Genomic DNA, 12092 nt, shown 5'->3' on the forward strand with positions numbered 1-12092 from the left:
GAGAGAGATAGAGAGATGGATACTGGAAATGAGAGATAGAGATGCTTGATACTGGAAAGTCAGTTCTTTCCAGTGGGCTGCCCTCTTCAGTCTTCTGGTGCTTAAATACACATGTGATAATTTTTCTATACTTCTGATTTAATTTTCAGGAAAAAAAGAACTATCACTTAATACTTAAAAGGCTCTTCGGAATGGCTCAAATGAAACAGGTAAGGAAATGGTCAGCTGTAAAGAATATGAATGGTGGATTAAGACAGAACTGGACAGAAATTCTGATTCTGCTTTTCCTAAGGATGTGACCACTAAAGCTTCAACTTCCTCATTTATAAAACCAAGGGGTCTTCTAGGGAAATAACTTTTTGCCCTATGAGGCAAAGATTATGTGAACCCACTCTAAAGAATAAAAAGACAAAGAGTGGCCCCACTATTTTAAACCAGTGGTTTCTATTTATGGCAAGAAACTTGTGGGGCTGGGGCTGTAGTAGAGCAGGTAAAGCCACCGCCCACGTGCCAGCATCCCATATGGGCACTGGTTGGAGACCCAGCTGCTCTACTTCTGATCCAGCTCCCTTCTATGGCCTGGGAAAGCAGTAAAAGATGGCCCTAGTGCTTGGCCCCTGAACCTGCATGGGAGACCAGGAAAAAGCTTCTGGCTTCTGGCTTCAAACTGGTACAGCTCAGGCCATTGTGGCCGTCTGGGAGTGAACAAGTGAAAGGAAGATCTTTCTCTCTCTCTGCCACTCCCTCTGCTTCTCTGTAACTCTTTCAAATAAAATAAATAAATCTTAAAAAAAGAAGAAAAAGAAAAGATACTTGCCTGCTAGAGAGTACATGTGTAACTTATGAAAAGACTGAAGAACGAAGTCATTTCAAAGATGCCTTCAAATCCAATATTTTAAATTCCAACTGGTTAGCATGTCACTATTCACTTATGTTTTCTATATATGGCAGTCATTTATTCTTCAATTTAATTCAGTATAACCTTTAAAACAATCCTATTTTATTTTATTCTTCCCTTATCTACTACCTTTCCTCTACAGCATCTAACAACATTCCAACATCTATTAGAAAAATAAATAAATATGATTAATGGTAACATTCTCCACCTCCCAGGAAAGCTGACGTAAAATACATCTTGTCAATACAGAAAAATACTTGGAAGAAGTTTCCCTCATGTTTCCTCAACAAATAGCCAGAAGTTTCTCCCAGATCTCCCATACAGGTGCAGGTAACCATCTTCTATTGCTTTCCCAGGCTACTGCAGAGAGCTGGATCAGAAGAGGAACGGCCAGGACACGAACCAACACCCATAAGGGACGCCAGTGCCACAGGCAGAGGCTTATACTATGCCACAGCACCAGCCCCTAAATTTGCCTTTAATCTCTTCATAAGATCTATCAAGGATTTTCTATATTAGAGAGATAGTTTAATTCTGTATATTTTAATTTTTAAAACTCTGTCAGATAGGAGGAGCTTCAAAAAATTCACAGAAAATGTGCGTCTTTTAATTCTACTTTTCATGAACTTTTCAAAGTCTTCTCATATTCTTATTCAATCTACCCTTAAACTGAATGTATGTGAATGTGTGCAAACGTTTAGCGAAATTACTGCCAAAACCCCAGGTCCCCAAAATTTATACACTGTCTAAGCATCAAGCAATTTCAACATACCTCCTGTAGAAGACGGGGATCCAGGCAGTCACCATCATCATTAAACATAGATTCCCAAGTCTCCTCAGGAGCAGTACTTCCCTCCCTGGGAGACGTTTCAGCTGCTTTCAGTTCCATGGGTGTTTCCATAGATGATTCTCCAGCAGGAAAGGATACACCAAGTTCTATATTCCCTGAGTCATCTTGCTCTTTTGTTTTGAAATCTTCAGCAGTTCTTAGCTCATGCAATTCTTTTGTTATATCACCAGTACCATCCAGATCACTGCCCAAGGCACTGTCTGAAAATACTTTTGTCCCATTTAACATACTGAGTTCAGAGTCCAAAAAAGTGTTACAATTACTATCAGCAATCTTCTTTATAGGTAAGGACGAAGCACAATCTGACAAGTTCTCTATCAACTTTCCTGTTGACTCTGTACAATTAGATGAAATATTCTCAGTGTAAGTATCTGAGTAAGCAGTCAGGTTGCTGAAATTTTCATTGCTGTTCCCACTTGCAACTTCCTGAAGAGGGGCTACATCTGCACTCATTTTTATATATTTTGAGAAATAAGTTACATTGCTACAGGTCTCATCAGCCACTCCACTTGCTACTTCACAAGGACTGTCCATAGTTAAATGATCGCATACAGCATCTGCAATGTCCATCATACATGCCTTATTCGTAATGTCATCTATATTCTTAGATCTAGTATCAATATCTGTTTCACGAGAAAAGACAGCTCTATCAGAAAGTCCACACTTTATACAAACGTCACTGGTGCCAAGGCTATTCTTTTCACACTCTCTAATCATCGTTGGATCAGCAATGACATTTGTGCTCTCTAATTTGCTGACTACAGTCTGTCCATGAACAACAGGACCCAAAGTCTCGGGAATAGAATCTATACCTTCCTGATTCAAGATGAAATCTGTATTGTTGACTGTATCACCTACATTCTCAGGTCCAAAGTCCTCACAAGTTTGGTCAATGACACCATCTGGATGTCCAGAGACAGTAACAGTGGTGATGCCTCCATTACTGAGCCTCAACATTCCATCTGATGTTGGCATACCTTGTTGTACGGTTTCGGAATCAGAGCTTAGTTTAACTGGTATAATCAGGCTCTCAGCTTCTGATACAGAACTAAAAACTCGAGGAAACTGGGATAGTATTTCTCCGATTTTGGTATTGGTTTCATTCCTGCTTTCCAAATCTCTGTCTTCAAAAATTTCCCCACTTAGTTCATGCCTACTAAAATGACTGAATTTGATATTCTGGAATGGTTTGTTTACAACTTGTGCCTCAGTGATTTCTGAACAAGTCTCTGACAGAGGCAACCTCCCATGTTCTATCACATCTGTAGTTTCCATCTCCAAACACTCCATCTTCTTTGGTTTAAAATGTCTTTGTAAAGGTATACTAGGTGCAATCCCAGCATTTGGGATCCTGTGCTGATGTTCTTGGGACAATATTTCTTTGGATTCTGTGGTCCCTCTCTTAGTGCAAACCCCATCTTTATTTCTTTTTTGAAGGCATGTGTCTTTTCTTAATTTCGTTGAAGATGTCTTTCCTCTTCTAACATTATGTTCCTTTCCATCAGGATTAATATTTTGTCTTTGAGCTTCAAGTTTGTCTCTAAATATCTTTTGGGAGAAGCAACTATTTTCTTCTTTCACCGCAGAGTTAGCTGGACTACAGCTCTTTTCCTTTTCACCTGTCTTGAGAAGCACTGCGCCCCTTCGAGCTCTGGGTACATAGAGTGCCATATCAGGCCTTCTGGCTCGAAGTCTGCATCCATCTCCCTCTTGCTGCATTGCACCACTTCAATCTGCAAGAAAAAGAAAGATGATTTAATTACCAGAAACTAATTACAATGTATTGAACCAAGAGATTTTCAAGAACTAGGTAGAGGGCCTACTAATCCATCCTATAGAAATCTTCAAGTGAAAAACGAAAGCAAAACCTGTGATAAAATAATTAAGGTATTCAACTAAGTACAGTAAATTCCCAAAACAATCATTTTGAATTTTATCCAAATATCTTTTTTTATATATTTCTCAAAACCTTTTCCCTCTACCTTCTAAATCTTTTCTATTTTTAAATAAGTAGCTTTGTTTTAAGCTGAATTAAAAAGAGTATCAGAACAGTCATAGTCATCAATGAAACACAATCATCTTCATATTCTGAGAGCTCTGATCTTTACATTGAAGAATATACTCAAGGTGGACCCACCTGAAAACCACATTTATTCAACATAAGTATATACCCACACATAAAACTAAATCAGGGAAGCTTTCTAGAAGATCTTATTGGGCTATGACTTAAAAAAATTTAGGAGTGGGTATTTGGTGCAGTGGCTTAAGCTACTGCTTGGGACATTCACATTCCATACTGGAGTGCCTGGTTCATGTCCTGGCTACTCCAACCCCAATCCAGCTTCCTGCTTAATATACATCCTGGGGGGACAGTAGATGACGTTTTGAGTACTTTGAGTCCCTGCCACACGTGTGGAAGACCCAGATGGAGTTCTGAGTTCCTGGCTTCAGGCTGGTCCAACCCTAGCTGTTGTCAGCATTTGGAGTGAACCAGTGGATGGATGGAGGATTAAGATATTCTCTCTCTCTCTCTCCCTTTCAAATAAAAAATAAAAACAAACAATTTAGGGATACTTCTTGCCAAAGAGGTCTAAATGAGAATATCACAGCAGCCTTTATACCTGAAGGATTAGTCACTCTTACAAAAGAGATAAAATTTCCATACTATGTTTCAATGCTCCTGTGTTTCTCTTGAAGTCAGTATCAGAACCAACTGGTACAAAGTAAAGGAAATCAAGTTTAACCCAAGAAAGAGCTCTACCTCTGAGTTCTCCAGTGCTCATATCAGGCAATGAGCTCTGCCTCTGGGAGAATTTAAATAAAGGTTGGATGACTGACATGCACTAGAGAAAGAATTCTATTTATATAAATGACAAGTTTGTCTAAATTAATCTTAAGCATTCTTCAAGCTCTACAATTTTATGATTTTATTTATGATCTGCAATAAATCTATCAAATACTTCATGTATTTTAAAATTCTTATTATGTGCTATGGCTAATGGCTTTTATTCAACCTTTTTTGCTCAATTAATGCCCACATATTTTCATAATACCATATCCTAATCCTGAATAGCAGTATAGTAAGTTTATATCATCTATTTCTTACCAAAATACTGCATTCAACTGTGTCCTAGTCAGTAGTGTGCTGGTAGTTTAGCAACTAGCTCTCCAAATGTAGTCTGGAGTACTGGTTAACATTTTTGTTTACATCAATGACGTCAACAATATCACTGACCTTTTGGCTTAAGGAAGTGATAGTTTTTGAATAATGGAAGAAAATATGTTCTTTTTTTTGAGTTATTCACAATATATTAAAGATATGACACATCTGTATTAGTATTATTTCTATCACTTTCAGTGTAGATTATCCATAAGTAATAAATCAAATGTTGATTTATGGCATTTTCCAACCTCTACCATGTAAATACACTTACCATGCCTAATTCCAAGCTACCAATGTGACATCATTAAACATGGAATTAGGGAAATATACACATAACTATACTCTTATAGAGTATTTCACCATAAAGATACATTATACATACTCAGAACTTCAAGAACATAGATCATAACAAAATATAGTAACATAATCAAGAAGTGATTTTTAACTGTTAATTACCCTTCTAAAAAGTTTATTTATAGTAAGCCTATGTAATATAATTTTTAATAATGGGTATGCTTAACATTTTTTGAAAAATTCCTAAAATTTTAACAACCAGCTCTCAGGCCAGTTAACAAATTCTCCAAGACATCATTGGCTATTACTATTTTTGAAAAAATAATCTACAGTCACAAAAAAAAAAAAAAGGGAGAAGTATCCCCATCTTGTGGACTTTCAAGATACTGCCAATTTAATTTAAACCCTGGTGTTTTTTGCAATGGTAAGCAAGAAAAGCCTTTAACATTGAAGATAGGGCTGCCTATCATACATAGTCACAAAAATGTATCTTAGATTAAAAATTTCCTACCTAGATACTTATGTAATATTTTCTATCTTTTTCGCTGTTCTTAGTGCTTTAATCAGTCCAGTTTTTTTTTGTTTTGTTTTGTTTTGTTTTGTTTTGTTTTGTTTTTTTTGACAGGCAGAGTTAAAGAGAGAGAGAGAGAGAGAGAGCGCGAGCGAGCGAGCGAGCCGGTGCCATGGCTCAATAGGCTAATCCTCCACCTAGCGGCACCGGCACACCGGGTTCTAGTCCGGGTCGGGGCGCCGGATTCTTTCCCGGTTGCCCCTCTTCCAGGCAAGCTCTCTGCTGTGGCCAGGGAGTGCAGTGGAGGATGGCCCAAGTGCTTGGGCCCTGCACCCCATGGGAGACCAGGAGAAGCACCTGGCTCCTGCCTTCGGATCAGCGCGGTGCTCCGGCCGCAGCGCGCCAGCTGTGGTGGCCATTGGAGGGTGAACCAACGGCAAAAGGAAGACCTTTCTCTCTGTCTCTCTCTCTCACTATCCACTCTGCCTGTCAAAAAAAAAAAAAAAAAAGAGAGAGAGAGAGAGAGAGAGAGAGAGAGAGAGAGAGAGAGAGAGAGAGAAAGGTCTTCCTTTTCTGCTGGTTCACCCCCCAAATGGCCACTACGGCTGGCGCGCTACGACAATCCGAAGCCAGGAGCCAGGTGCTTCCTCCTGGTCTCCCATGTGGGTGCAGAGCCCAAGCACTTGGGCCATCCTCCACTGCCTTCCCGGGCCACAGCAGGGAGCTGGACTGGAAGAGGAGCAACCGGGAAAGAACTGGCGCCCCATCTGGAACTAGAACCCGGGCTGCTGGCGCCGCAGGTGGAGTATTAGCCTAGTAAGCCGCAGCACTGGCCCAGTTTGCTTCTTAATCAGAAATCAGTAATCAGCTTTCTGATGTGTATTTTGCAGCTAATTTATTCTGTAAGGGCTATCAACATTCAATCCCATTCAAAATCATACTTCTTAAAGGAGATAAAAATCTAGACTTCTTTATGATGGTGAACAGTCAACTGCTAACCCAATGCCTTTAAAATAAAGAGGCAATAAAATAATGAGACCAAATCATTTTTTTCTATATACTTTAGAAAACTGGGATCACACCTGAACACCTGTCCAATTGTTTCTATAATTTTGAAATTCGAGAGAAAATATTAGTAACTATCTTTAAGTACCACTTTGACCCATCTTCACAAAAGTAAACTAGCACAAAATAAGTCAGGCTTTCACATTTTCACAACATAACATCAATATGATTTGTCCTATATTTGGCATCCAAAACATGTATTCCTCTTCAAATACAAAGTACTGGTACTTAAGGCATTCACTGGATAATGAAACCATGAATTGATTTGATCCAGTACTTAACAAAGGTTCACCTGAGACATTTGATATCTCAGAGAAAATACCTAATGGGCATGATGACTATTCATGCCTCTATAACAAACACTCTAGGCCTCATTACCTTATTAATGCATGAGAATGCATCCTAACTAAACATATATAATTTATATTCTGAAATAATTTCAAATCAATAGTTACGAAAGTAAAGAGTAGACAGTACACATATACCCTTTACTCACATGCACCTACTGTGAATTTATCCCATTTATCATTTGCAATCACACATGTTCTCCCCCTTCTCTCATTTTACCCACACACAATTTTTATGTATTGAACCTTTTGAGAGCAAATTATGGACATCATGGCCCTATGCTCTATACACCAGAGTTTGTGTCCTAAAAAAAAGAAATATTTCTTACATAATCACAATCTAGTTAATAATGCCATCAAATTTAACATTGATCAAATACTTTCTTCTAGCATTAGTATTTCAGTTTTGTCAGTTAATCCATCAATGTCCTTTATAACATTTCCCTCTGATAAACACTCCAGTGTATGGTCAGATACTGCCTTAGTTGCCATGACTTTTTAGCCTCCTACATTCTGGAACATTTCCACAGTCTATTGTAATCTGTTATGACACCGACATTTCTGAAGAATAGTTCCCCTCCTCAGCCTTTTCTTAAAAAGAACATTTATCATTTAAGGTTAGCTTTATGTCTCTCCATAATTAGACTAAGGTTATATATTCTTAGCCAGAATACTACATAGGTGTTGATATGTCCCTGAGGACATAACTCCCACCTGTATTTCAATGATGCTCTAAATCTGATCACCCATTCAAAGTGTTGTCCAATTTTTCTATTGTATAATTACTGCATATTTTCTTCCTGAAAATTAATAAGTAGTATGTGAGAAGTCACTCTAAAAATATGTAAACATCTGGCGTCCTCATAAAAACTTCTCCATAGATTTTCTTTAGAATGCTAACCTGAAATCTTAATAATGGTTGCAAAATGATTTTCCAACTCTACCAGTCCCTTGACGTATTATCAATCAGTCCTTCACATTTTTTCTAAAAGATTTATTTATTTATTTATTTATTTGAGAGAGAGAGACAGACAGACAGACCTATCTTCCACCTGCTGGCTCACTCCCTAAACAGTCGCAATGGCCAGGAGCCCAGAACTCCATCCAGGTCATTCACATGAGTGGCAGGAGCACAAGGACCTCGGCTATATTCTGTTGCTTTCCAGGCGTGTTAGCAGGGAGCTAGATCAGAATCAGAGCAACTGGGATTCAAAGTGGTGCCCATGTGGGATGTCAACACCACAGTTAGTGGCTTAACTCACTGTGCCAAAAGCTAACCCCATTCCTTCACATTTTTTTTTTTTTGAAAGCAAAAGTAAATCACATACCCTGGCTTTCCACAAATGCTAAAATTTCCAAAGTTAAGATTCAATGTTAAAATCTCAGTTATCATAGTTGGTTGATATAGAAAATGTGCATCTGAAAAATAATTCCTAACTTTTGCAAAAATTGAAGTTGAAGATGACTATCATCTTATGCAATGCCCCATATATAAAAAGAAAGAGAAAAAAGCATCTCTCTCAAAACAACCTGGTTCCTTCATTAGACACAGCATAATGTGTCTCATTCAGCTCTTTTTTCTAAGAATCACAGAAATAAGTTTGATATTCAAAGGCAATGATTAATCCACCTGAGATGTCTGGTAAAATTTATTTCTCTGTTCCTTTTTAAAGCTATCTCAAACTCCTTTGGGAAGAAGACAAAGCACAATCAATCCATATATGTTACTAAACACAAACATGAAGGTATGGGAAGAAAACATTTTCAATGTTATGTAATTATTTCAAATGTATTTCCAAATAACATCTTTAAGTTTGAATAGCATTTTTTGGAAAGATTTATTTATTTATTTGAATGTCAGAGTTACTCAGAGAGAGGAGAGGCAGAGAGGGAGAGAGGGAGAGAGGGAGAGAGGGAGAGAGGGAGAGAGGGAGGGAGGGAGGGAGGGAGGGAGGAGAGAGAGAGAGAGAGAGAGAGAGAGAGAGAGAGGTCTTCCATCCACTGTTCACTCTCCAATTGGCTGCAACGGTCAGAGCTGCGCTGAGCCGAAGCCAGGAGCCAGGAACTTCTTCCAGGTCTCACACGTGGGTACAGGGGCCCAAGGACTTGGGCCACTGTTTACTGCTTTCCCAGGCCACAGCAGACAGCTGGACTGGAAGTGAAGCAGCCGGGTCTCGAACCAGTGCCCATATGGGATGCTGGCGCTTCAAGCCAGGGTGTTAACTTGCTGCACCACAGCGCCAGCTCAACAACTTTTAAATTTGCTTGAATTATGAAATGTTTGTTACAATAATGAAATGCCTCAAGTGCGGTATATAATGTGGTATTGCAGACCAATGGAAAAATATAGGATATTCAATGCCAGGACAACTGCCTGACCACTCATTCAGCTTGTCAATACTGAAAAGGTTGCAGATATATTCAAGTGAGATTGGTCTATGATTTTCCTCCTAGTGCCGGGAATCATGATTGGGTTATCAAAGATACAGCATGGCACATTTATTACATAAGTTAAATACATATATAAGGCTACGCTTACTATTCATTGAAAATCTGGGAGACTTCATCTGTGGTACTCTTTTTAATGTTAAAAGGTCTATTCAAGTTCTTTTTTATCCATTTGGCAAATAAATTTTTCTAGAAAATCTGCTTACTTAAAATTTTCAAATTTGTTGATATAAAAGTTGTTCATAATACAACTTTGTTACTGTTTATTCTCAGCTATATTGCCATTATTTCCTGTTTTGGTTCTTAATATTATTTACTTTCTTTTATATCTGACTAGTCCTACCAAAATAAAATTTAAGTCATTCAAAGGACAAGGATTTTGGTTTCATAGGTCATCTCTACTTAATTTTCTATTTTATTTCTCTCAATTTTGTGTCCTTCCTTCAATTTTCTTAAAGATTATTCTATTTTTCTTTTATTAATTTCTTGATTAGCTGACTTAACTGATTATATCTCAAAGTTTTTGTTGTTGCTGCTTTTATTTGTATTACAAAATATTTTAAACATAATATAAAAATGAACTCCCACTCATTACTCAACTTCAAATCATAACCCATGTGTCTTCACTTTACTTATGTACACCCTCTGCTAGATTATTTTAAACCAAATTCCAGGCATCATTTCATTCTTAAATATTTCAGTATATATCTTTAAAAGATAAGTTTGTTTGTTTTTTTTTTTTTTAAGGCACAACCATGGGGCGGGTGTTGTGGCATAACAGGTAGAGCCGCCATCTGCAATGCCAGCATCCCATATAGGCTGCTCCATTTACAATCTGGCTCCCTGCTAATATGCCTGGGAAAGCAGAAGATGGCCCAAGTCCTTGGGTCCCTGCAACCCACAGGGGACACCTGGAAGAAACTCCTGACTCCGGATCTGCCCAGCTTCCACTACTGTGGCCACTTGGGGAGTGAACCATTGAATGCAGAATTTCTCTCTCTCGCTCTCTCTCTCTCTCACTCTCTTTCTGTAAACTCTTTCAGATAAATAACTAAATCTTTAAAAAAAGCACAATCATATCAATATGTATCTTAAAAATATATCATCATATATCTAGTGTTTGAGTTTTGTCAAATGTCACTTTTGCTTTTTTTGTTTTTAAAGATTTATTTGAAAGTCAGAGTTACAGAGAGACAAGGAGAGGCAGGGAGAAAGAGAGAGGTCTTCCATCCGCTGGTTCACTCCCCAATTGGCCACAACAGCAGGAGCTGCGCTAGGATCCAGGAACTTCTCCCGGGTCTTCCCACGTGGGTGCAGGAGCCCAAGGACTTGGGTTGTCTTCTACAGCTTTCCCAGGCCATAGCAGAGAGCTGGATAAGAAGTGCAGCAACTGGGACTCAAACTGGCGTCCATATGGGATGCCAGCACTGCAGGCGGTGGCTTTACCCGCTATGCCACAGTGCTGGCTCCTACTCTTGCTTTTTGAACTTTCTATTCTGTTTGTTAAAATCAAAATCCAAAAAGACCTATATGTTGAATTATCTTTTTATCTACAGGTGTTGATCACTTTTTGTTTTCTTGTATTGCCATCTGTTTGTTAAAGTTATCTGCCCTACAGAATTTCTCACATTCTGAAGTTAGAGAACTGCATCCTCAGGCTGTACTTCCTAAAAAAGCAGTGTTTGCTCTACAAGGGCGTGGAGAACATCTAGCCCAGAGGCCACCTAAGGCCTGTGAAATCATTTGGTCTGGCCCTGCCAAGGCAACCAAAGGTAGGACTCAAAATTCACTAAATCTACAGCACACTAATTTTTAAGCTGATAATTTTGTATGACCCGTTGAGTGATATTATAAATATCCAAATGGTCCTTGGCAGAAAAAGGTTCCCTATTCTTGATCTAGATGCTTGTGCTAATTTGAAAACATTTCCTAACTGGTGCAATGAACTTCCTATTGCATCACATCAGGGAGCACACAATGTCTGATGGTCTCTTTTTTGTCATGCTAACACTGATCACTGAGTTCAGGCACTGTCAGTTTCAGTCATCCACTACAAAACTCCTCACCAACCTTTCACCAAATGGTTTTCTGATAAGTACTGCCAAGATACACTACAGGTGTATCTCAGAGATATTGTGGGTTTGGTTCCACACCATCACGATAAGACAAGTATCCTAATAAAGTAAGTCATTTGAACTTCCTAATTTCCTACTGCATATAAGTTATTATATTAAATCTGCAATAGCATAACCTCTTTTAAAAAGAATAAACCTTAATTTAAAAATACTCTATTGATAAAAAATATTAATGATCACCTGAGCCTTTAGCACCTTCTATTGGAAAAATGGTGCCAACAGATGTTCAAAGTAAGGTTGACACAATCAATTTGTAAAAAATACCTAAAATTCCATGAAGCACAATAAAACAAGGTATGCCTTTATTTCATCAGAATACAGGATTGCAAAATGATGACATGTAATTTGGTCATTCTTTTTGTATTTATTGGCTGAGATTTT

The 12092-nt window shown here is 38.3% G+C and overlaps 1 protein-coding gene across 6 annotated transcripts in view; it reads right to left on the reverse strand.

Moving 5' to 3' along the window:
• R3HCC1L (R3H domain and coiled-coil containing 1 like) overlaps positions 1-12092 on the reverse strand; it is a 95862-nt gene that overhangs the window by 25097 nt on the left and 58673 nt on the right. For 4 of the 6 annotated variants that reach the window (XM_051824052.2, XM_070057426.1, XM_008270311.4 and 1 more), the window contains one exon: positions 1671-3481. In XM_051824052.2, coding sequence (XP_051680012.1) covers positions 1671-3467 — 1797 coding nt within the window. In that variant the 5' untranslated portion in view covers positions 3468-3481. Of the gene's footprint in view, positions 1-1670; positions 3482-7457; positions 7597-7842; positions 7929-12092 lie in introns of those variants that run through there. The other 2 variants (XM_008270314.4, XM_002718605.5) reach the window with 2 other exon arrangements.

Source organism: Oryctolagus cuniculus, chromosome 15, assembly GCF_964237555.1.
Source record: "Oryctolagus cuniculus chromosome 15, mOryCun1.1, whole genome shotgun sequence".
Taxonomy (NCBI): domain Eukaryota; kingdom Metazoa; phylum Chordata; class Mammalia; order Lagomorpha; family Leporidae; genus Oryctolagus; species Oryctolagus cuniculus.